The sequence below is a fragment of the Symphalangus syndactylus genome, chromosome 1 (genome assembly GCF_028878055.3).
Source record: "Symphalangus syndactylus isolate Jambi chromosome 1, NHGRI_mSymSyn1-v2.1_pri, whole genome shotgun sequence".
Classification (NCBI taxonomy): Eukaryota; Metazoa; Chordata; class Mammalia; order Primates; family Hylobatidae; genus Symphalangus; species Symphalangus syndactylus.
Genome location: NC_072423.2, coordinates 151,378,992 through 151,404,051, shown reverse-complemented (window position 1 = coordinate 151,404,051; position 25,060 = coordinate 151,378,992). Strand labels below are relative to the sequence as shown.

Genomic DNA, 25,060 nt, shown 5'->3' with positions numbered 1-25,060 from the left:
CCCCATCTCCTAAAATTTATTAAGTCTGGGGAGATGCCTAAACATAACCTTTCTACCTATTTTTTTTTTAATCCTGAGGTGATTTAGAGGTAACAGCCAGGTCTGGTATAGAATAACAAAAGCTGTAACTAAAAATTATGTCACTAACAGCTAGAGTATTTTCTGAATTACACTGACATAGTAGCTTTATCACTTTTAAATTGTGTCTTAAGCAAAATAAAAATTGAACGTTCCTAAAAGGAAAACATACTTTTCATTTTAAATCATAAATGCCCATTTCACTGGTAATGTTTCTTTCTTCTTCATCCTTCAAGATTCAAAAAGTTGTCAACAAGAAGTTGAGGGAACGGTTCTGCCACCGACAGAAGGAAGTGTCTGAGGAGAATCACAACCATCACAATGAGCGCATGTTGTTTCATGGTGAGCAGCATGGCGGGGACGGTGGACGGCTCCCTGGGCCTTTGCAGGAGTCAGTAAAGTGAAAAACCCATGTGAAATTGACTATAATATGGGTGTGTTAAAAATGGCTTGTTTTGATTATTTTGTTCAAATAATTACTTCTTCGTACCAGCTTTCTAACGTATCACACATTAGTACAGACTTTCCAGTGCATATACAATGAAAATACTTGATCTAAAATTATTTTAGAACTTAAATTGCAAATTGAGCCACCTAGTGAATTATTTTTGTTGTAATTTTGTACTAGTACATTATTATGTATAATAGGCCTTCTTAGAAAATACTTTTGATTTATACACCGTTCATTTCTTAATATTAACCTGGCCGGTGCAAATAGTGTGCAGGTAATTGAGCTTCCAGAAAAGTGTTCAAAAACAAATCTTTCTGTGTTCATATTTCTAGGTTCTCCTTTCATTAATGCCATTATTCATAAAGGGTTTGATGAGCGACATGCATACATAGGAGGAATGTTTGGGGCCGGGATTTATTTTGCTGAAAACTCCTCAAAAAGCAACCAATATGTTTATGGAATTGGAGGAGGAACAGGCTGCCCTACACACAAGGACAGGTCATGCTACATATGTCACAGGTAAGCGTCTTGCCATTAGTGTAACAGTGTAACGTTTCCCACCCCTAGGTCATGAACCAAATTTTTTTTTTTTTTTTTTTTTTTTGAGATGAAGTCTTGCTCTTGTCGCCCAGGCTGGAGTGCACTGGCACGATCCTGGCTCATTGCAACCTCCACCTCCCAGGTTCAAGCAATTCTTCTGTCTCAGCCTCCTCAGTAGGCGGGATTACAGGCACCCGCCACCAGGCCCAGCTAATTTTTGTATTTTTAGTAGAGATGGGGTTTTGCCATGTTGGCCAGGCTGGTCTCAAACTCCTGACCTCATGATCCACCCGCCTTGGCCTCCCGAAATTCTGGGATTAGAGGCATGAGCCACCATGCCCAGCCCCAAATTGGTTTATCAGGCTCTGCAGAAGTCACAGGTTATCCTCAGTCTTGCATCCCAGTAAATCCCGTTGGTTCTGGGAATGGGTGGGAACAGCTGATCAGCCTCTTCTGACAGGAGCAATAACAACAGAGCAGATAACCAGGGGTAAAAACCAGGTACCTGTCCTCCAGTCACGGGTTATAATAAAACTCCCTGCATCTTGGCTTTCTCCCTGGGCTTCACTTTTCTTGCTTTGTAATCAGAATATGGCAAGGCTAAGGATGATTTCTATGGAACAAAGAACTGCTAGCTCCAGTCACATTTGAATGAAGACACACTTCTATAAAAAACATAGACTCTTTAATTTACTTCTGATGTTGCTGGTGATGTTGTTGTTTTAAGGCAGGTTATATAATTAGCCTTGGCAACTTAAAATATCAACTTTGGAATTAATAGCAAACAAGTGAATATTGGCCTTGTTAATAGACTTTTAAAACTCAAAAATTGGAGAGAACAATGGTATACTCTCTCCGATGTCGGTGGCGAAAAAAGTACTGACCCTTTCCTTGGCAATGAAAAAATACAAAAGAATTACACTGTACAAAGATTGGGATTTATTACATTTCTCTGTAAACTTACCAAATGCATTCTTTTTATCAAGCCAGGTTAATAAGATATTTTGTAATTTGGTTAAGACCTTAAAAAGACCCAAATAATTTCAGAACAAGGATCTCTGAGGGAAAGAAGCCCCAATAACCTTGAAATTGTGATTATTGACCTTAAAACTTATCTCTCCGTTGTGTTTTGAACAAAATTATTGCCATCAGCCATTCTGAGTCGGATGTCATATATCCAGAATGAAACTGCCTTCCATTAAGACCTCTGCGATTAGGAATACACAGAAATTTTCGGCTGGGGCATGGTGGCTTATGCCTATAATCCCAGCACTTTGGGAGGCCGAGGCGGGCGGATCATGTGGTCAGGAGATCGAGACCATCCTGGCCAACATGGTGAAACCCCGTCTCTACTAAAAATACAAAAAATTAGCCGGGCATGGTGGCGGGTGCTTGTAGTCCAAGCTACTCGGGAGGGTGAGGCAGGAGAATGGCGAGGACCCAGGAGGCGGAGGTTGCAGTGAGCCGAGATTGCGCCACTGCACTCCAGCCCGGGTAACAGAGGGAGACTCCATCTTAAAAAAAAAAAAAAGCAGAGAAATTTTCAAGAATATATAGCATATAGCATGTAAAATTTTTTTGGGTTTTTTTGTTTTTTTGCTTCAAACCTAATTCCTCTGGAGACAAAAATGAACCTAAATAATCAATAAAAGTGAACCTCAATGAAAATTAACAATCGCTCATTAAAATTAGACACACAAGTTTAAGTCTTAGCCAGGATTTCTAGAAAACAGAGCCTCAAGCCAAAGCATGTGACTAGTATTTGATTGGCCAGTACAGCCCCAGGGAAGCAGGAATGAGGGCCCAAAAGGAATTGAGGTGGAGAGGACAGCAGAGCGATCGCAGTGAGGTGCATTAATGAGCTGGCCACAGTCTCATGGTGAGTGCAGTTGATTGCTCAGACCGTGAGGCATCTCCGGAGAGGCCGTATGAACTACGGCATCTCACAACAGTAGTATATCAGTGAGAGAAAGAGACGAATTTGTCTGCTGGCTCCTGTCTTGCATTTGTCAAAATTCGCCCCCAGGGCTAATTGGTACCCCTACCATTTAGGCTGCTGCATCTGCAGAATGCACCACAATGCACCAGGCAAGCCAGTGAGCGGACTTGAGCCAGCTATCTATTTGCCCATCTGCAGCTGCAGCTCACCAATGGCTGAGCATCTCCTGCCTCAGCAGCAACAGGGGAACCCTGGGGCAGGAAGCAGAAGACCAGGGCCTGTCAAGTTCACCTTTGTGTGACGTAAGAGACTAGGAGAATCTAACGACAACATAGCACTGCCACAAATGTAGAGATGGAGCTCGAAAAGACTCCTTCTGATGGAGAGCAAAGCCCTTTTCTCTGGGACCTGCAGGAGAATATGGTAGACCAAGCCAGCATCCCAGAGGATCATCAGGAGCATCCAACTCAAAAAGCCAGTCCAGATAAGACCCAGTTGTCCTGGATCCAGCGCAAATTTTAGTTGACTCAAAATAAAATCTCTGGTTACTTATAACACAAAGATTATACTCCATTACTAAAAACGATTTGATTGAATTATAACTGTTTACATTTAACAGTGTGATCAGTTGTACTAATTTGTAAAAATGTTTATTGCTTATATTAGAGATTAGCAGACATTTTCTTTAAGGGATATATAATAATTATTTTAGGTTTTGCAGGTCATACAATCCCTGTCACAGTAACTCAATTCTGCCCTTGTAGTGCAAAAGCAACCACAGACTATACATAAATGAATGCATGGCTGTGTGCCAATAAAATTGTATTTACAAAACCAGATTGCAGGCTGGATTGAGCCATGGGCTATAGCTTGCTAACCCCTAGTGTATATAATAGACTTTCTTCCCAGTCTATCTTTCTTACTTACTCTATAATACTTAACATCTGCTCTAATTCATGTTTCACCCAGACTATTATGATTTTCAGCCATACGTTTAAGCTAAGTACTTTTGTTCATGATCCACTGTTATTATTACTGTTTACCTCATCCTAGTTTCTACTTTTTTCCCCCATAATGAATAAACCCAATCTTAATTTAGGTGTTGTTTCCATCAGTTTATTTTCTTCACTTTCTACCTACCCATCCATGCAAGAGCTCAGTTTTTCTCTGGTTTTTTTCCTTTTTCCACCAGGCAAAACTTACTGGCGGGCATTTTCTTTTCTTTTTTTTTTTTTTTTTTAAGACGGAGTCTCGCTCTGTCACCCAGGCTGAAGTGCAGTGGCGCAATCTCGGCTCACTGCAAGCTCTGCCTCTCGGGTTCACGCCATTCTCCTGCCTCAGCCTCCCGAGTAGCTGGGACTACAGGCGCCCGCCACCACGCCCGGCTAATTTTTTGTATTTTTAGTAGAGATGGGGTTTTTACCGTGTTAGCCAGGATGGTCTTGATCTCCCTAGCAGGCATTTTCTATGGCCGATTCCTAAGCCATACTAAAACTACTTTAAACTTTAAGTGTAACTATTGAGTCTGGTAACTGTTTATAGTAAATCATTATATCAAATTCCATCCCATTCCTACTCATAAATCTGAAAATGACATTTAAATTAGCTTGCCTTATGTTAAGTTTTTAAAAAATTAATAGACCTAGCAGTTATATTATTGTAAGATTTAAAGCTTCCTTCAAAGCATTGTTTTTTTTCTTTTTCCTTAGACAAATGCTCTTCTGTAGAGTGACCCTTGGGAAATCCTTTCTGCAGTTTAGCACCATGAAAATGGCCCACGCGCCTCCAGGGCACCACTCAGTCATTGGTAGACCGAGCGTCAATGGGCTAGCATATGCTGAGTATGTCATCTACAGAGGAGAACAGGTATGTTACTCATCAAACAAGCGTAACCAAGTTCACAAACATGTCCATAGAGCACAGAGACCGTGTAAGACTTGAGAAAACTTTTCAATGAAATATCCACCACACAGTGTGCTAGTATTAATTACTTCAGATACAAAATAAAGGTATCAAAACAATTCTTTGACATCAACTTTTTACATAAAACCCATTAGTAGCTGTCAGCCACATAACACAGTGTGAACAAGAGGGCAGCTGAGAAACAAAGGCTTGGGCCCTCATGCCATTTTGAGCCCTGCAGCTCTGAAGTAATGCCTTGTGCCACTTCATGCACAGCATGCCAGGGCAGCTGCTGTTAGTGGGTCTTCACGGATGTACATGCCACAGGATTTGTCCAAAAACAAAAACAATTTGTCTGAATGTAACTGATTTTCAAATGAATATCATAACTACACTAAAAGAGACAAATAAAGAAGGAAATAACTAAATACATATAACCTATGAAAACAGTATTTTACACTATGCCTTCAGTCGTGGGCAGGGTAGGGAATGCTCTTGGGGGAAGACTGACAAAGAAATCCTGAACTCCTTTTAGTAAATCTGTTGATGGTGATACTGTGGGCAAAACAGTGAAACTCTTAGGTATGTTATAGGATTGAGCACATGAGTGGATGTGTTGATGTATTGATTTGAGGAGCCAAAGTTCTCATGGTAGAAGAAGGGACATACAAATATGGAATGGAGAAGGTAAGAAAGACTCTAAGGGTGAACTGAAATTGGAAGTATTACTATGATCTCATGGTTTCCAACGTGTGTGTGTGTAGAACCATGTAAATTTATGGGTAAGTATTAATATAAGCATGTGTGTGTATATGAGAGAGAGAAACCAAGGAAGGGAGGGAGGGAGAGAGAGAGACAGGAAGGAAAGGAGGGAGAGAAAAGAGAGAGGAAGGAAGGAAGTGAGGGAGGAAGAGAGAGAGGAAGGAAGAGAGAGAAAAGAAGGAAGGGAGGGAGAGAGTGAGGAAAGAAGGGAGGGAGAGACAGAAAGGAAGGGAGAGAGAGAGAAAGGGAGGGAGGAAGGAAGGAAAGGAGGGAGGAGAGAGGAAGGAAGGAAGAAGGGAGAGAGGAAGGGAGGGAGCAAGAGGAAGGAGGGAGGGAGGGAAAGACGGAGGGAAAGAAGGGGAGAGAGAGGAAGGAAGGGAGGGAGAGAGAGGAAGGAAGGGAGAAAGCGAGAGAGGAAGGAACGGAGGGAAGGAGAGAGAGGAAGGGAGGGCAAGAGACGAAGGATTGGAGGAAGGAGAGAGAAAAAAAGGAAGGTAGGAAGAGAGGAGAAGGGAAGTGGGGGGTAGGGAGAAGGGGGGAGAGGGAGGGAGGGATGGGGGAGGAAGGGAGGGAGAGAGGAAGGAAGGGAAGGAGAGCTAGAGAGGGGAAGGGAGAGAGTGAGGAAGAGCAGAAGGAAGGAAGGGAGAGAAAAGGGAGGGAAGGAGAGAGGGAGGGAAGGAGGGACAGAGAAAGAGGGAGGAATGGAGGGAGAAAGGGAGGAAGGGATGGAGAGGGAAAGGGAGGGAGGAGGAGAGAGAGGAAGGGAAGGAGAGGGAGGGAGCAAGGGCTAGAGAGAGGAAGGATGGGAGGGAGGGAGAAAGAAGAAAGGAGGAAGGGACAGTGAGGGAGAGCAGAAGGAAGGGAGGGAGGGAGAGAGGAAGTGAGGGAGAATGGGAGGAAGGGAGGGAGGGAGACAGGAAGGTAGGGAGGGAGAGATAGGGAGGGAGGAAGGGAGGGAGAGAGAGAGACAAAGGAAGGGAGGAAGGGAGGGAGAGAGACAAAGGAAGGGAGGAAGGGAGGGAGAGAGACGAAGGGAGGGAGAGAGACGAAGGAAGGGAGGGAAAGATAGAAGGGAAGGAGAGAGGAGGGAAGGAGTGAGAGAGGAAGGAAAGGGAGAGAGGGAGGAAGGGAGGGATAGAAGAAGGGAAAGAGGGAGGAGGCAGGGAGTGAAAGAGGAAAGAAGAGAGGGAGGAAGGGAGGGAGAGATAGAAGAAGGGAGGGAGGGAAGGAATCAGAGGGAGGGAGGAAAGAGAAGATGGAAAAGAGGAAGAGGGGGAGGGAGATGGAAAGGGAGGGAGAGAGGCAGGGAGGGAGGAGAGAGGAAGGAAGGGAGGGAGCAAAAGAGATATGAAAGAAAGAAGGGAGAGAGGGAGAGACAGAAAAGGAAGGGAGGGAGAGAGAGGAAGGGAGGGAGAGAGAGGAAGGGAGGGAGAGAGAGGAAGGTAAGGAGGGAGGGAATGAGAGGAAGGGAGAAAGAGGAAGGGATGGAGCAACAGAGCGTGAGGAAGGGAGGGAGAGAGAGGAAGGAAGGGAGAAAGAGAGCAAAAGGGAGGGAGAGAGGAAGGGAGGGAGGGAAAGAGGGAGGGAGGGAGACAGGAAGGAAGGGAGAAAGAGGGAGAGGAAAGAAGGAAGGAAGGGAGACAGAGCGAGAGGAAGGAAGGGAGGGAGAGAGAGGAAGGAAGGGAGGGAGAGAGAGAGGAAGGAACGAAAGGGGAGAGAGAGAAAGAAGGGAGGGAGGAAGCGAGGGAGAGAGAGGAAGGAAGGGAGGGAGAAAGAGGAAGGAAGGGAGGGAGAGAGCTGACGGAAGGGAGGGAGAGAGAAAGGATGGGAGAGAGGGGAAGGAAGGGAGAGAGAGAGGAAGGGCAGGAGGGAGAGATGGAGGAAGGAAGTGAGATGGAGGGAGGGAGAGAGAATGGAGAGGATGGGAGAAAGGGAGGGAGGGATGAGGGAATGAGGGAAAGAGGTGTAGGGAGGCAGAGGGAGAGAGTGAGAGAAAGAGACAGAGGGAGAGAATGAGAGAGGGAGAGAGAGGGAGGAAGCAAGGGAGAGAGGAAGGGAGGAAGGAAGGGAGAAAGAGAGGAAAGGAGAGAGGGAGAGAGAGAGCCGAAGGAAGGGAGGTAGAGTGAGGATGGAAGGGAGGGAGGGAGGGAGAGAGACAGAGAAGGGCAGGAGGGAGAGAGAGAGAGAAGGGCAGGAGGGAGAGATGGAGGAAGGAAGGGAGACGGACAGAGGGAAAGAGAGAGGGAGAGAGAATGGAGAGGGAGGGAGGGACAAGGGAATGAGTGAGGAGGATGGAGTGAGGGAAAGAGGTATAGGGAGGCAGAGGGAGAGAGTGAGAGAGGGAGGCAGGGGGAGAGAGTGAGAGAGGGAGGCAGAGGTGGAGAGTGAGAGAGGGAGGAAGGAAGGGAGAAAGAGAGGAAGGAAGGGAGAGACGGAGAGAGAGAGCCGAAGGGAGGGAGAGTGAGGAAGGAAGGGAGGGAGAGTGAGGATGGAAGGGAGGGAGAGTGAGGATGGAAGGGAGGGAGAGTGAGGATGGAAGGGAGGGAGAGTGAGGATGGCAGGGCAGGAGGGAGAGAGGGAGGAAGGACGGGAGATGGACAGAGGTAAAGAGAGAGAGGGAGGGAGAGAGAATGGAGAGGGCGGGAGGGAGGGAGAGCGAGAGAGAGGGAGGGAGGGACAAGGGAATGAGTGAGGAGGATGGAGTGAGGGAAAGAGAGGTGTAGGGAGGCAGAGGGAGAGAGTGGGGGGGGAGAGTGAGAGGGAGTTAGAGGGAGAGAGTGAGAGAGTGACGGAGGGGGGAGAGTGGGAGGGAGTGAGAGAGGGAGGCAGAGGGAAACAGAGGAAGGAAGCAAGGGAGAGAGGAAGGGGGGGAGGAAGGAAGGGAGAAAGAGAGGAAGGAAGGGAGAGAGGGGGAGAGAGAGCCGAAGGAAGGGAGGGAGAGTGAGGATGGAAGGGCAGGGGAGAGAGAGAGGAAGGGCGGGAAGGAGAGAGGGAGGAATGTAGGGAGAGATGGAGGAAGGGAGACGGACAGAGGGAAAGAGAGGGAGGGAGAGAGAATGGAGAGGGAGGGAGAGAGAATGGAGAGGGAGGGAGAGAGAATGGAGAGGGTGGGAGGGAGGGAGAGCGAGAGAGAGGGAGGGAGGGACAAGGCAATGAGTGAGGAGGATGGAGTGAGGGAAAGAGGTGTAGGGAGGCAGAGGGAGAGAGGGAGGGTCAAGGGAATGAGTGAGGAGGATGGAGTGAGGGAAAGAGAGGTGTAGGGAGGCAGAGGGAGAGGGGAGGGGGGGAGAGAGAGTGAGAGGGAGGGAGAGGGAGAGAGTAAGAGGGAGGGAAAGGGGGATAGTGAAAGGGAGGCAAAAGGAGGGAGAGGGGGAGAGAGGGAGAGGGAGGCAGAGGGGGACAGTGAGAGAGGGAGGGAGAGGGAGAGAGGGAGGCAGAGGGGAAGAGGAAGAGAGGGAAGAACAGGAGAGAGAGAGGACGGAGGGGGGAGAGTGAGAGAGGGAGGAAGAGGGAGTGAGGAGGATGGAGGGAGGGAGAGAGAGGTATAGGGAGGCAGAGGGAGAGAAGGGGAGAGAGGGAGGGAGAGAGAGGGAGAAAGGGAGGAGGGAAGAAGGGATAGAGGGATAGGGGAGGGAGGGAGTGAGAGGAGACGAAGGTAGGGAGGGATGGAGGGGGAAGAAGGGAGGGGGGGTGAGAGAAAGAGGGAGGGAGGGAGAAACAGGGAAGGAGGGTGGAGGGAGGGAAGGAGGGTGGAGGGAGGGAGAAACAGGGAAGGAGGGGTGGAGGGAGAGAGGACGGAGGGAGGGAGGAATGACATGGGACTCATGATGTACCCATTATCAGACCAGGCAGGAATTATTAATGGATGCTAAATATGGGCATTGTTTCACTGAGGAGAAGAATATTTGCATGGTTTTCTTATTACAGACTTACTTTCAAAGGGGGCTGGGGGAAGTAGTAATTAGATATTGGAGAAAGGGGACAGTGCCTTGACCAGATCATGAAAATCCACATCACCAGTGAGGGACAGATAGGCTTATATTGTCTCTCTAGGTGGATACTCTAAAGGCATGACATCTCTGCAGCATTCCAGCCAAAAATACATCATGTAAGTCTAATCAAAATGAGGAATGTTTTACTTTTTTTAATGTTGAAAGATTGTATTCTTCAAAAATGTTAATATTATAAAAGACAGGCTGTGCTAACTTTCCAGATTACATGAGGCCCAAGAGACATGAAAACTAAGTTAGCCTTCTGCGCCCAAACTGCATCCAGTATTGCAAGAGAAAGTACATCATTAGATCAACTGACAGAATTGGAATATGGACATTAAATAAAAGGATTATATAAATGTGAAATTATAAGGTTGATTCTGTACTTACGTAAGGCAATGTCTCTATGCTTAGAAAATCTATGCTGGCCTATTTAGGGATGAAGGACCATGATGATGTATATAACTTGTAAACGTTTTGGAGAAAATGCTTGTGTGTGTGTGTGTGTGTGTGTGTGTGTGCAGGAGTGTGTATATGTGGGTGTGGGTATATCAGGTATACAGAGATGGGGAAGGGGCAAATGATAAAGCAAATAAGATAACACCTGCCCAAAGGTAGATCTGGGTAAGGTTATGTAGCTGTTTCTGGTACCATTTTAATTTTTGCAACTTACTTGTAAGTAAGTTGGCAGCTGTTTCCAAATAAAAAGTTTTTAAAAAGGAAGGAATAAATTTGTCATGTTTTTCTGTTTAAATCATAAACCTTAAACTTCTAGAAAAGAAGCTTTTTTTTTTACTTTTATTCAGTAATTATACTTCTAGAAATTTGTATTGGAATAATCAGTGATAGTCACACACACTATATACATGAATATATGGATAGTCATCACTGTCTTATCATAATAAAAAATTTAAACAACCTAAATATTTAGCAAAAGTAGAATTGTTAAATAAATTTTAATATATTCATATGTCTGGTATTTTTTAACATTTACGTAATATATACCAAACATAGATTCACCCACAACATAAGAATATGGTTATCACCAGGTATTAATGAGTGATTTATTCACCCACAACGTAAGAATATGGTGATAATGAGTGGTTTCAGTTCTCTTTACCATATATTTTAAATATAAGTTATCTATAGTGGTAAATATTTATTTCAAAATTGGGTACAAAGAAATAATAAAGAATACTTAGAAGATAAGTAAAAGTTTACTTTTCTGAAATTTACTAATTAACCATCTCCCAGGTAAAATTTGACTTGATAATTTAGTCAGAGTCTCTCATGAAATAATGTTGGAGAGTGATTAATACAAAACTTATTTGAAAGAAAAAAATGCCTAAATAAAGAAATGCACTCAGCATTTATCTTATTTCAGGGGAGGATAATTTCTCTTCCATATTTAGGTATACTTGTACAGTGGATCATGTTAACTCTAGTGTCTGCTAGTTGAGTACTTTCTCGTGAGCAGTTTTTGCTGATTTTATAGGGAAGTTTTTCTTTGCTAACTTTTATTTCATTCTCCTTAGTCATACTCTAAATCATCTTTCACTATTAATGTTTAACTTTCAAAAACACACGTTTTATGTGTTTCTGATTGAGGATGGATATGAGTAGTAGTATTTGTTATTGGTGGGATTGTTTCTTTCTTGAAGATTGAAAAGATATATTGAAGATTAACTGAACTGTACTTGGAAAGAAAAATGGCTCTGATTATAACATATGATTGGACCTAAGGTGTCAGTGGTATTTGTATATGTTGTACTTTAAACTTCGCATTAGACATGAAGGAGAGGTGTTCTCTGCTCATTGGTTGCTCCAGAGATTTCAGCTACTTTACTGAACTGATGTGAACAATGCAGAATTACTTAACCTGGAGAAGAAAAGACTATAGAACAGAATGATTTCCAAACATACAGAATCATTCAAGAGAGCATGACGGTCCCTTCCTCACCTCTATGAGACATAAACTGAGAGCATTTGAATTCAAATTTTAGTGTTAGGGATTTGGACTAAGAAGAAAATTCAGAAAATGAGTTAGCAGAAGTGGTTGTGTATTTAAAAAATAAGTAAATAAATACATACGTACATCCTATGCTGGTATAACCAGCATGGATTTAAAGTGACTTGACTGAAAATGATGGTTTTTGGTCCCTCTTAGGCCCTTCTACTTCTGCAGTTTAGTAATTCCCTTACCTTTAATCCTTCTAGACTGTGATTGATTAATTAGTATCTTAAAGGGTACAGAGAAACAATTCAGTAGCCTAATCATTAGGAACCGGGAGCATTTAGATAAGGACCTTTAAGTAACCCATGCCATTAGAATCTTAGAATGCGCCTGACTAAGATGGACGTGTGTCAGGGATCCCCTTAAATCATGAGCTACCTAAATGCAGACACTGGCACTATTGACTCCTTTGCTTCAACAGCTTTAACGCAAGTAAAATGTCATAGAAAGTAAAGTATTATAGATATTAAACTTCACTCGGACAAAAGGAAGTAGGAGTGGGCGTCCACTCATTTTTGACACTCAGCATATGCCAGCCGTGTTCTTTTTACATTTATCCTGTTTTTGTCTGTCTGCATGGTAAGCTCCTTCACAGCAGGGTCCACATCTCACACCAGAGTGTTCTTATGTGGTAGATGCTCAAAACATGGATGCTGGTGATAAATAGTTTTCTTGACCATTAAACCACCTGGTCGATTAATTAGTATTTTCAGTTTTTACCAGTATTTGAGCTTTGCTAGATTTTTTATACCCAACTCTAGAATTAGCAGTAGGTATTTGACCTGGATTGTTTTAGTAAACCGTTTCAAAAATTAAGTGTGCGTCTTAAGATAAAACTACAGATAGTTTCTTTTGTGAGAAACTGTAATATTCTCCCAAAAATAAAAGTACAGACTTGCTACTGAGACTTCAGATTGGAAAGTCAGGAGAGATTTTCAGTCTTCGTTTCTTCCCACTAAATGTACTAAAATAGAAGCTGTTGTTGTTTTTAACTAAAATCAGAGCCGACTGGAATTATGGAAAAGAATATTATGAATGGTTCCATATATATATATATATATATAGACAGAACTTAACATATTTATGTTTCTTTGTTATTTTTAAAGTCCTTGCTGAGACCTTTTAGGAGGGAGTACTCTCTAATGAATAATACTAATAGAAATAATAACAATAATAGATCCTTACTATGCCAGACCTATTCTAAGACTTTTGCATTTAGTTCTCACAAAAATCCTAATATTACTATTCAGTTTTTACTTATCGTTCTTTCCTTTTATTATCTTATCCTGTATCTATATGCAAGTAATTTGTTGGTCAGGGTTGAACAAACTATTTTTGGTCCCCAAAACACTTTGCTCACCCAAGAGTCTTCTTTTAGTCACAGACCACTCTGAACTACTGAGTCTAGTTTCATCGTCACGTTATAGTTACGGCTGAAGAATTCCTATGTAGTCTCCTCACTAAGGGGTGTCCTACCTCTCCTTCCAAATTGCTGCCTTCATTGCAATTTCTGGTTGAGGTTTTCAGCAGCTTCCTCTGATCAGCCTTGTTTTTCCTGCTCCCATCAAGAAGTACTCTTCCCATTCCAGACACAGCCTTGTGTTTTACTGATTGCAAGAAAAAAGAGAAAGAGAATATGAAGGAGGCCAGTCTAAATCGGAGCCCTTCTTTTCCCTGTAAATGATGCCTTTGAGTAGTCAGTTTTTAAACATTGTTCCCCAGCTGTTGTTTCTGGGTTATTGGTGACTCAGTGCATCTCACCCTTACTCCTTCTAGCTCAGTGGGTTACAGCATCTTCTATGATCAATTTGGACTGGATTCAACAAAATTTTTCTTTCATTTAGCAAACTTTTATTGAACACACGCTGTGTGACAGCACTAATGCTCTGTGAGGTGAAAAAGAAAGATATTAGTGCTATCTGGGGCCTTAGTTTCCCTGCTTATGACACATGGCTCTCTAATAAGGAATGAATGGAGTTTAATTTACAGTATTCAAAGTAGAAATAACATTCAGTTTTCTAGATTGTAGGGTTTATAGACATTTATTTACAGTTAAGTAAGTGAACCTCAGATTGTTCGGGCGCCTATTAAACTGAGTCTATATAGAATATTGGTCACGATTAACAGCCTTTGAGGCTTCCACATTCAGTAAGGCTTTAATATTGTGCCTACTAGAAGGGTGATTTGTTTTTCTTCTTGTCCTTCCCAGGCATACCCAGAGTATCTCATCACTTACCAGATCATGAAGCCAGAAGCCCCTTCCCAGACCGCAACAGCCGCAGAGCAGAAGACCTAGTGAATGCCTGCTGGTGAAGGCCAGATCAGATTTCACCCTGGGACTGGGTTACAGAGGATTGTTTCTAACAACAACATCAATATTCTACAAGTCCCTGACAGCCTAGAAATAAGCTGTTTGTCTTTTATAAAGCATTGCTATAGTGATGAATAGTATGAGTAACTGATACATACTCAACTGCTACTGTTCCGTTTGAGGAAATGTTTACAGGGGCGGCCTTTTAACATATCTCAGGCTCATTTTCACGCAATTATCCATTTCTAAAACAAGAGTGCTTCTATCTAGACTTGGAAATGGAAAATAAGAAAACCAATGCTTTTTCAAATGTTCACGATTCACACACTACATTTGTTTTGTTATGCATGACACGTGTATATGACAAATATACACATATGACAGGCGACAAGCTTGTTTTTCATTTGCCAGACGTGCATCATTGGCTATTGTTTGTTTGTTTTTTGGTTTTTGTGTTTTTTTTGGTTACTTTGAAAATGAGCCAGAGCCTTCTTGAGGATATTTTGCACAAAGTCACGCTGACAAAATCATTCGCAGTGCAACCCAAGCTTCTGGCTGAGCAAGATTCAGTTTCCACTTTTAAAAATTTTTTTGCTCTGTAGCTGCACTTCTCATTATCATAAATTGAGATGAAAAGGAAAAAACATCAAGTTTTAGTATCCTTTTATGAATCGGCCTACCTTACAAGGGAAGGGCACAAACACCAACCTGACTTAGGAACTCCTAAATTCAGAGAAGTCAAAGCCGGCGAAGGCCACTTGCTCTTTGCAACACAAGCCTGCCACAGAAGTCTTCGGGACAGTACTGGAGATGCAGGTTGACACAGGCTTGAGTTCCAAGGTGAAAAAACTGGGGAGGCTGTGAAGGAAGAGCTGCATTAAGGAGGGTGAGGAGCGTATGGTTCTGTAGCATTGCAGCCCCAGTGGATCCAGGGGATGCCTCCAAAAAATAAATGCTTCCCTTCCCTTAATCTGTACTGTTGGGATTGTTACCCCCCTCCAAATTAGCTGCCTTATTTCAAAAGTCAGTGAAATTACTGTACTTAATTAGGGTCACAAAAATACCACTTTATTGTTTCTTTAGTTGAGAAAGCTGGGATTCAGACCCGAATAGTGGATAGATACACACAAATGCAAGGACTTTTTTGTTTACTCCAGATTTGGGGTTTATTTTGAGTGGCATGCTTCAAATAGTTCATAAAGATCCTTGCATTAAATTTTTGAACCGTTTCTTCAAACTTCGTAGTGTATTTAGACAAGGAAAACAAAAATTGAAACCAAAGCCCTTTCCGTTATTTTTTTAAATGAAGGTGAGAAAGAAATACCGTACAATTTTCTTTGTGAAATTACTGTTTATTTTCATCAACATTTACCAAGTGCCATTGACATTTATAAAAAAATTATCCCTTATAGTTCTTACACTTGCCTTTTTCACCTTAACTGAATATGAATTGAGTGCACTAACTTATTTACTTGATATACTGTGCATCTACTCTGCTTTGAAGCGAAAGAAATAAAAACACGAGGAGGAATAGGAAAGACAGTGTGACACAAACTTGCCATTGCAATTCAAAGCCCTGAAAACGATGGGTTTAATGCAAGGTGATTAAGCTGTGACCTCCTTTAATCTCCTGAAGCAAAATAAAATGGTTACATGCAAAACTTCTAGAAATAGACTCTTAAAATATACACATTTTGCTTTGATTTTGGCTTCAACCCAGTGCTGGAACTAGGCATCCAGACTAGTTTGAATGTTTGTAGCTGAATTTTGCGTGGGTCCTCAAAATTAAATCAAGAATTAGCCTCAGTTGTTGCTTCTTTTGAAGTTTCAGTGACCCAAGCTGGGTGTTTGTGTCTTGGCTACTTGTTTAATAGCACTAGAATTCTATGTGAAGCTTTGATGAGTTGATATTCATTAAGAGGGCTTTTTTTCCCCTTCTTTCCGTCTCTTTTGCTGTAACAAAGGGTTGAAGAAATTGCCATCCGTGTAGTTTTCAGTAGCTGTCAAGTGTGTATTACTTACCTTACCCCAGACGTAGTTTAAAATGGTAAACACAGCTGTGATTTTTAGTTAAGTAAAAGAGTTAATATGATATAGATATGGAAAGCTTTATAGCTTCATTAAAAAGATAAACCACTACCTAACTGTGGTTGTATGTTGTTTCCATCATACTAACTAGATTAATGGATGCGCCAGTTTTCATCTTGGTCCTCACACTTGAGAAGTTAAACTGTGGTTCAGTATTTAAACTGCCAGTGTTATATGTCTCATGTTCTGTGTGCCAAGTGAAGGTACTGTGTAAGGAAGACATTTGCGGTGCTTCTTGTCTTATAATGATTCAAGTAGATAGTAGTTCTTGAAAGAGTGTGCATATATTACGCATCTGCTTAAGACAGTGGGTTAATGGATATATCACAGGAGCCAAATACATTTTTTTCAGAACTTGAAAACCAAAGGTCACATGAGTACACTCAAAAGTTAGCGAAAGTTTATTACATTTGGAATTTTCATCTGTAGCCGTATGAAGAACCCTTTCCAATATAAAAGCATGGCATTAAATTAGGCTGAAGTCTTTCATTTTTTGTGTATGTACTATATAGAAATACTAGCAAGTTAGCATCATCCAATATGGCCTACCCCGAAATGGCCCCTCTGTTTCCCTAACCACATGGAAGAAAGAATCTGAACGTCTCCACCAGCTTTACCCGAGTTCCAAAACTAAAGGGCTTCTCCAGACCTGATGGTTCCAGTTTACCTGCTGTTGGTCTACTGGATACTTGACTCAGGCATAAATTAAGTGCCCTGGTCCCGAAATTTTCTCCTTGTATTTGACCTCTTTCCCTGTATTTGACCTCCTTCCCTCTTTCCTAAATTACTAGTCTAGAATTAAAATTAGCTCCAACAATGACCTTTGACTCCCTTCATTTTCTCCTCATCTTGGGTCTTAAAAAAGGAGACCAGATACCTCTTAGTTTTCGTATCACAACCAGGAATGGGTATTAGGCCTCAGGCGCTTTGCTCCGAATACTCTGCTGCTTTGTTAACAAATGACAGCGTGTAACCCAGAGTTGTGATTCTATGCAAAATAACAGCAGTGCAACCAGCATTCTTGTTTCCCTTTTCCTTCTTGGAGTTTGGAATTTCTAGCTTTTCAAGCAGCATAAGTAGAATCAACATTAGGATGTTTTCATGAAATAGCATCCTTATACTCCTTTGAGCTTGATGTTAGTGGCTAGACTGATTTCCCTTTGCTCTCAAAATAGCAAAGTGCATTGAAATATACAGAGAAATGCCTGAATATGGCAAGCAAATAATGTAGATTAACATTCTATTATTGTATCCATTTTACAAAAAATAAAATTTTGATTTATGCTGGAGAACAGCATTAGAATGCAATAAGTTGTCTAGGTTTTTCTGTTTCAGTGTCTCGCCCAATTGCACGAAGGGTTATTGGGCATTGCCCCCACCCCCGCCTTTTTAACATGTGCACTATCTGGATTCCTGTCGATGGCCTTGCAAACAGAAGTGGTGTGTATTTTCAATCACCTTTCCCCCGTTGTATCCGAATCCCACTTGTGTGATATCTGTGACAAACAGCCTTCTTCTTGTGTTTTCTGTTGGATTAATTATCTCACGTAAAGCTATAAACCTTACTAATTTGGCAGGTGTTCAAAACTGACATTAGGATAGGATTTCATGTCAGAAATGTATTTAAAGAGTAAAGTTAAATTTGTTTGTCAGATCAGTGACAAAGAAGTGAAAAGAAAGTAATCGCAAAAGTGATGTCTGAGGTATTGTACACATCTAGCATATGGAAAGGAAATGCACTCGAAAAATACTACTCTAAAACATGAGGCTTCTTCAGCAACGTGTGCATTCTGCTATTCATAAATTAAATTTTTCTCCTCTACAAAGCCTTAACTATGGCAGAAACTTTTTAACCTTTGATATTTTAATAAATAAAATATTATAGTCCCATTTCTTAGTGTTTGAAAGGTGTGTCAGTGAGTCGGCCATGTCTCCATGTGTTCCAGACCTGTTCATCTTATTTTATGATGGTATATTTCCTAAGTAATATTCCCTTACATGCAATGGAGCTGATTAAAATTAATCCATTTCAATTTCTCCATATCGGAAATTCCTCAGCTACCAGATTTCTGGTTTGGAGAAGTGCTGGAAAGATTTCAAAGCCTATTCAATTGTGTATGTGGGGATACGACAGCAACTGTGATACCTTGTAGAATATGAGTGATATGCAAGCTGTGTTTGTTAATTGTTTTAAAATGTAAACTATGGTTATACTAAAGTGAAAACCTAGAGGAAGCTAAAGATTTTATATACTTTGTACGACCAAATATGGTCGTAGTATGACCATTTTTATACATTGCCAGAGAGTTCTGCCTCCTCTGAAATAACATTTTCACTGTAGATTGCATTTCGGCTTTTCCTTCTTTCACATTCTTTTTTGCTTTACACTTCACGTCATTGCACCTGCCCTACCACCCATCCTTTCAAAGAGGTTTCTCTCATGTTCCAGAATTCAGATTGTTCTGTGATTCCTTTTTCATCAGTCTACCCATTTCTGCAGGCAGCCCTGAAAGCCCTTGTGTTGATTCAGAGTGTTTGCAGAGAAATGCAGTTGAACCCTGGTAGTGGGGTGTCCCTCACACACCCATGCACCCCTCCCAAAGTTCAGGATGAAAGGCTAGAAAACCCAGTCAAAGTTGGGAAAGAGCACAGATCTTTGAGGCCAAAAGCCTAGACCTAGAAGATGACCTTGAGTATGTAAACACTGTCTCCATGACACAAAACATTGAAACTCTTCCTGTGCATATAACACCTGCTTCTGCTCCCATTGTTTCAAGTTCATCTTATCTTTGTAGTAGTAATATTTGTCTTTGATACCTACAAACTAAAAAGGTACTTTTATCAAGGTTTCTCAAAACATTTACAAAACCAGCTTTGAGGAAATGTAGAGTGTTGCCCGGCCACAGCACTCGGAGTAGTAATTGTGTTTTCTCATTGTGATGTTAGTCTGTGTGAGTAACCAGTGGAGTGACTCTTTGGTTCATTATTGGTGTTGTTTTTATTTTTAGTATCTGTGTGACCCACCAGTGGCAGGGGTTCCAACCCCCTCTCCTTTCTTTTTTGCATTTATCTATTTGTAGGATTGTCAGATCAAGTACAAGATGCCCAGTTAAGTTTGAATTTCAGAGAAACAATTTCGCTTAAGAATGTTTCATGCAATATTTGGCATATATTTACAGTAAAAGCATTCATTATTTGTCTGAAATTCAAATTTAACTGAGCATGCTGGTTTTTCTCATTGTTTGGTTTTTGTAAATCTGGCAATCCTACAGATTTGGTCATGGGAAATCACCTACAGCATGTTAAAGTCCTCTAGTCGTCATCATCTTGTCACCTGAAATGGAAGTCCTTTTTCCCTCACCCTCCACTTCTTTCCAAAGGAGGGCATCAAGGAACTTAACCTGCCTGCCTGGTGGGTTTCTATTTAAGACATCTTTGTGATTATATTTAACCTGCAATTGTGCTTTGGCTTAACGTCTAGCTCACTGTACTTGTAATTGATTAATATTCAATAAAACCATTTTTAAAGTACACTTGTGTGGGTAGCAGTTAGCTCTTAAGTATTTTCATTTTGCCCTGCTTCTTCATTTCTGCCTGACCAACCTTAACACAACTGACCTGAAAAACTGTCAGAATACAAATACCAACCCTCCCTCTCCATCTTCCAGTGAGACCTGGGTTTTAAATGACTTATCCTCACCTCTCAGCCCACATGGGAGTTACTCAATAACTCCTGCAATAGCAAGAGCAAAATGGGTTCCTTTCAGAAATATCCCTTAAACAAACAGGCTGACACTTTAGAGTCAGACCTCCTACCAGCTCCAAAGGCAGCCCAGAGGCCTTGCACATGATTGCTCAGAGACTCACCCTCTCCAACTCCTGGGGGAGAAGGGGAAGACCACCCACTTCATGCAACAGTAAGTATTAAATACTTAACGCAGTGCCTGGCGCAGAGGACTAAGAAAATCCTTCCATTCTTCCCATCTTTTTTCTCCATGCCTAGGGATCCATTACATAGCAAATTTGAACCTAGAATTTTATCTGTACAGTAACTTTTTTGCCAGAGGGATTGTCAGAGCAACAAAGAGACATAAATAAATGGAAGTGTTGTAGTAACCCTGCAAATAACAATAGCCATCATTGAGCCCCTACATGAACCAAGTACTTTGTATACATACATTTTCATTAGTAACCCCAAAAATTTTGCAAATCTGGCCTTTTAACTCTGTTTACAGACGAGGAAGTGAAGCTGGAAGTGGTTAAATTAGTTATGTTATATCCCAGAATGCTTTCCACTATAAGACTAAGTACCAGATGGCCAGGTGCAGTGGCTCATGCCTGTAATCCCAGCACTTTGGGAGGCCAAGGCCGGCGGATCATGAGGTCAGGAGACAGAGACCATCCTGACTAACACGGTGAAACCCCATCTCTACTAAAAAATACAAAAATTGGCCCGGTGTGGTGGTGGGTGCCTGTAGTCCCAGCTACTTGGGAGGCTGAGGCAGGAGAATGGTGTGAAGCCGGGAGGCGGAGCTTGCAGTGAGCCAAGATCGCGCCACTGCACTCCAGCCTGGGCAACAGAGTGAGACTCCATCTCAAAAAAAAAAAAAAAAAAAGATTAAGTACCAGTTGCTATGTACCAATCACCAATCATAGATGGCGTTTCAGTGTTTAAGCAGCAATAAAAACAGACTTGACTACCACATGATTTTATGTCAGTGTCTCATATGACAATCAGATTCTAAATGCCATGAGACTCAGGTGTTCCCTTTTGGTTATAGAAAGGGAAATTATAGAGGGGACAACTTTGAGAATAAGGGCTTATAAAAAGGGTTATAGAAATAGAAATTATCTGAATTGTGCACTAAAAGCAAGTAGAATATAAAACAGCAACTTAGAATTTCAACAGCCTGGGATAGTTTATGACATAGACGTATTCCAAGGGCCTGCTTTTATAGCATCAGCCACTGTGGGTAGGGGATTGGGGGAAGTGGGACGGGGCAGCTGTAAATCACTTGCTGGACTGGGTTTATTTTCTGAAGGAAATTACTTGCTGGAAAACTAGGTCCTATTAATCAAAGGGATGGGTGCTTCTTGGGTAGCCAGTTTTGAAGAAGTGTTTTTGGATTATGTTGTCAACGTTGAGTGTTTGGATGCTGTGACCTAGTTTCTCACATTAGAGGCAGTGTGTCCTATTTATAGCACCTGTCAACCTCTATCATTTGGCTAGGTTCACTTTTCTTCATTATCTTGTAAGACTGTACAATAGGCCTCCAAGCTGGAAGAGCACCTGACAGTATATTGGAAATAATGAAAGTTGGGTCATCTATTCCCATTAAGTTGGAACCTAACTGGCAGGTCTTCTGGTTGGCATCAGCTGTGAACACTTGGATATATAAAAAAGAGTGGAAAGGGGGGGTGGTGTGTACGTCTTCATTTCTACCAACTACCATCTACCACACAGTACTAATAAAACAACTTTGCATTAGACAATATGAAAGATGTTAATTTTGTTAATATGATTCTTGACATACTGTTCCTGCCCAAGGACCCATTTGTAAAATAAGTCTATTCACCTGTACTTTCATAACTCTGCCTACAAATCAGTAGTATGTAACACAAAGTATTAAGTATAAGGTAACCGTGGTTACGAGTCATTGGGAGTATGTAGAGGCCGAAGTCAGGAAACCAGTGCTTGCCCTACAGTACAGAATTGCTTCATAACTCCAAGGCAATTCTATGAAGGCCATGTCTCTACCTTTCATCTGTCAAGTAGGAATACTCACCAGATCAGCACATCCAGACAGTGCTGGCTGTCATGTAGTTATTTAATTTAGGACTACTTAAAACATGTACAAGGTGATACAAATTGAATGCTTTTGGGGTCTGAGGAGAAGATTCAAGTAGAACAATGAGAATTCTAGGTGTCTAGTCTGTTAGTGTGACTGTTACCCAAACAGCTGGGTTTTGATCTAGGCCCTGCTGCTTGCCGCACAGAAAGCCAATGACTGAGATGATGAGTATTGCCAAGGAAGAAGGCTTTAATAGGGTGCTGCAGCCAAGGAGATGGGAGTTCAGTCTCACATCCATCTCCCTAACCAAAACTAGCAGTTTATATAGCAGGGAAGAAATGCGTAAGAAAACAGGAACTAGGGAGAGGCAAGGAAGCCATCATGATGATTGAGGGGTTGGGCGTCTCACTGTCTGGATGTGCTGATCTGGTGAGTTTCAGTTCTTTGATACGTTTTGAGAGGACTGAGGGATCCTTTCCTGAGAAAGGAACTAAGATAAAACAAATTAAATTTTGAGCTTTAAGAGCAGAGGGGTCCATTTCTATGTTTATCCAAAAACAACTGTGTATGGGACTGTTGGGTCAATTTCATAAGTAGTTAGCTGAAAGACTGTAGGATTAAAATCTCCAACTCTGCAATCGGAAGGCCTAAGTTCATAGCTTGGTTTTACCACTTACTAGCCATGTGACCTTGAGAAGTTCCTTATTCTTCTTGGGCCTCACTTTCCTCATCATTAAAAATGAGTATACTACTACTACTACTACTATTTCATAGAGTTGCTGTGAGAATTAAAAGAGTTAACTTGCACAGTATGTGCTTTTTTTTTTTAATCTGAAAACTGGCTTTCCATTCTGCCCCCTAAGAAAAAGTACTTGATTGTCTAGAATGGGAGATTGGAAGAAAGCATATCCATGACTGACTCAGACCCCTTAAAGAATCTACCGGCCAGGTGCAGTGGCTCATGCCTGTAATCACAGCACTTTGGGAGGCTGAGGCAGGCGGATCACAAGTTCAGGAGATCGAGACCATCCTGGCTAACATGGTGAAACCCCGTCTCTACTAAAAAAGTACAAAAAATTAGCCGGGCGTGGTGGTGTGCACCTGTAGTCCCAGCTACTCAGGAGGCCGAGGCAGGAGAATGGCGTGAACCTGGGAGGCGGAGCTTGCAGTGAGCCAAGATCACACAACTGCACTCCAGCCTGGGCAACAGAGGGAGACTCCGTCTTAAAAAAAAAAGAAAACAAAAAGGAATTTTCTGCCTAACTGAAGCCCAGAGTGCTGCAGAGTGGAACCAGATGTCCCCTATCAGCCGTAACATTTTTGTCACCAAACTACCGTACTGGCTCAGAGCTCTTCCCAGATCTTCTGGGGTTGCTTCTTACTGAAGCAGTAACAAGAACACATTATTTCACAGCAAGGTATATACAACCACATCTTCATCACTGTTGACGTTGATGAGCATAGTATAGCACAGTTCCCCAGAAGTCATCCAAATCCCCAGAAAGAAAAGCCTAAAACTATTACTGTATTAGGGTTAGACTCTAGAAGGCTGCCATGGACTCAAGGCAAATGTTCGTGGGGGGTTGGGGAGGAGTTCAGGGGAGGGCCTCCCATTCAATAAGCATATCTAGGAGTTCAGGAAGGAAACTATCCGAAGTGTGATCAAAGTAAGCACATCTTTGGTAATGGAAAGACTTGGCCCATTGGACATTTTCTAAAATTTGAGTAGGAGGCTTAAAGGACAAGAAGGAACAAACAGAGGTCTGAGGTTTTCTCATAGCAGGAGCACAAAAATCTTGGTTGCCACTCAAGTTGACTTAAGCCTGATTTCATCATCACCATCTAGTAGCATTTCTCATGGTCACAGCCAGGAGTGAGAGAAAGGCAAAAGTTTATCCAATACTTTTTATTCATTTAAATCTGTTCCAAATCCATTACTCTGATGAATTACATTTTTATTGTCCCTGATTATAGGTGCTTGGCTATCTATGTGCTTTGCACTTGTCTCTGATTAGATGGCTCATTTTTTTCGTGGCAGGAACCATGGGATCCCCAATACCACCTGCCACAGTGCCCTGAACATAGAGCACGGATTCTATTTTCAAGCAGCATTTGAACAGACTGTCACACTGGCAGCCTGTCCTTTAATAAACGGAGCGTAGCTAGATCTTGTTAAAACACCTTCAAATACCCTAAGCTGACCATTAAGATAAAGGATGAGGATAGGAGTGCAAAATAGCTTTTCGTAGTCTCTGAGAACCGGAATGGGTCTTTACAGATCACCTGGTCCAGCTGCGTTATTTTTTTAATGAAGAATTTGTAGAAGGCCCCATAGCTACAATGAGGCAGGGCAGACACCAGAATCCAAACTTCTCGCTTCCATTTGGACTTATAAAGAGCATTCCCACCCAATGACACTAATTCTTAAAATGACCATCTTTAATTCTTCACACTCTTTCCTCTTTCTTCTAACCTTCTACAAATAGCTACTAAGTCCTGTAGAAATATTTCAGCCATCGAATATCTCACTCATCCCTTGAGATCATGCCTGGACTAGCAGTTGCTCACCCCCACTACCAAAACCTTCTGAAAGCACAGTTCTGATTAGAGAACTATTTTATGTGGGAAGTTACCTTGATTCAATGGTAGCCTCCACAGACACTACCAGGCAGACTGTCCCAGAATTCCTAGAGCAGAAAAGTCCAAACCAAATGAAAAAGCTCAAATACTTTTTATTACTTATTGTAATAAATAAATCATTTAGTTTATTGAATTAAACCACACACCCAGAAGAAAAGAGTTAGCATCCGTAGAGTAGGGTACAAGAGACTACACTACCTGAATCTTGAGTTATACAATGTTCATGTTTCCCCCCCAATCACTCCTCTTCCTCCTCTGTCGCATCAGCCCTCTTGCAGATAGTACAGTTTCAAGGACCAGAGTGTGTGACTTCATGGTAATTAAGCACCTCCCGAGTAATGGGGAAGGAGGCAATGGATGCAAAGTTAATGCAAAATAATTGAGATAAGTCTTCTCACTCAGAGAATCCTTCAAGTCCCAGCTCAAATATCTTTCAAGAAAAGCCATTCGTTGCCTACCTGGTGCCATGTGACCACTCAGGCCTTTGAGTCAAATCTGTGCCCAATAGGTATTCCATTAAACGACACCACCATCCATGTAATTGTATGTTT

General features: G+C 42.1%; 1 protein-coding gene across 3 annotated transcripts in view; it reads left to right on the top strand.

Moving 5' to 3' along the window:
• TNKS (tankyrase) overlaps window positions 1-19,608 on the top strand; it is a 208,047-nt gene extending 188,439 nt beyond the window's left edge. The window contains exons 24-28 of one of the 3 annotated variants that reach the window (XM_055288558.2): window positions 315-420; window positions 862-1,048; window positions 4,718-4,874; window positions 9,726-9,780; window positions 13,888-14,024. In XM_055288558.2, the coding sequence (XP_055144533.1) occupies window positions 315-420; window positions 862-1,048; window positions 4,718-4,874; window positions 9,726-9,746 (471 nt within the window). In that variant the 3' untranslated portion in view covers window positions 9,747-9,780; window positions 13,888-14,024. Of the gene's footprint in view, window positions 1-314; window positions 421-861; window positions 1,049-4,717; window positions 4,875-9,725; window positions 9,781-9,885; window positions 10,031-13,887 lie in introns of those variants that run through there. The other 2 variants (XM_055288552.2, XM_055288544.2) reach the window with 2 other exon arrangements.
• Window positions 19,609-25,060: the final 5,452 nt, after the last annotated feature.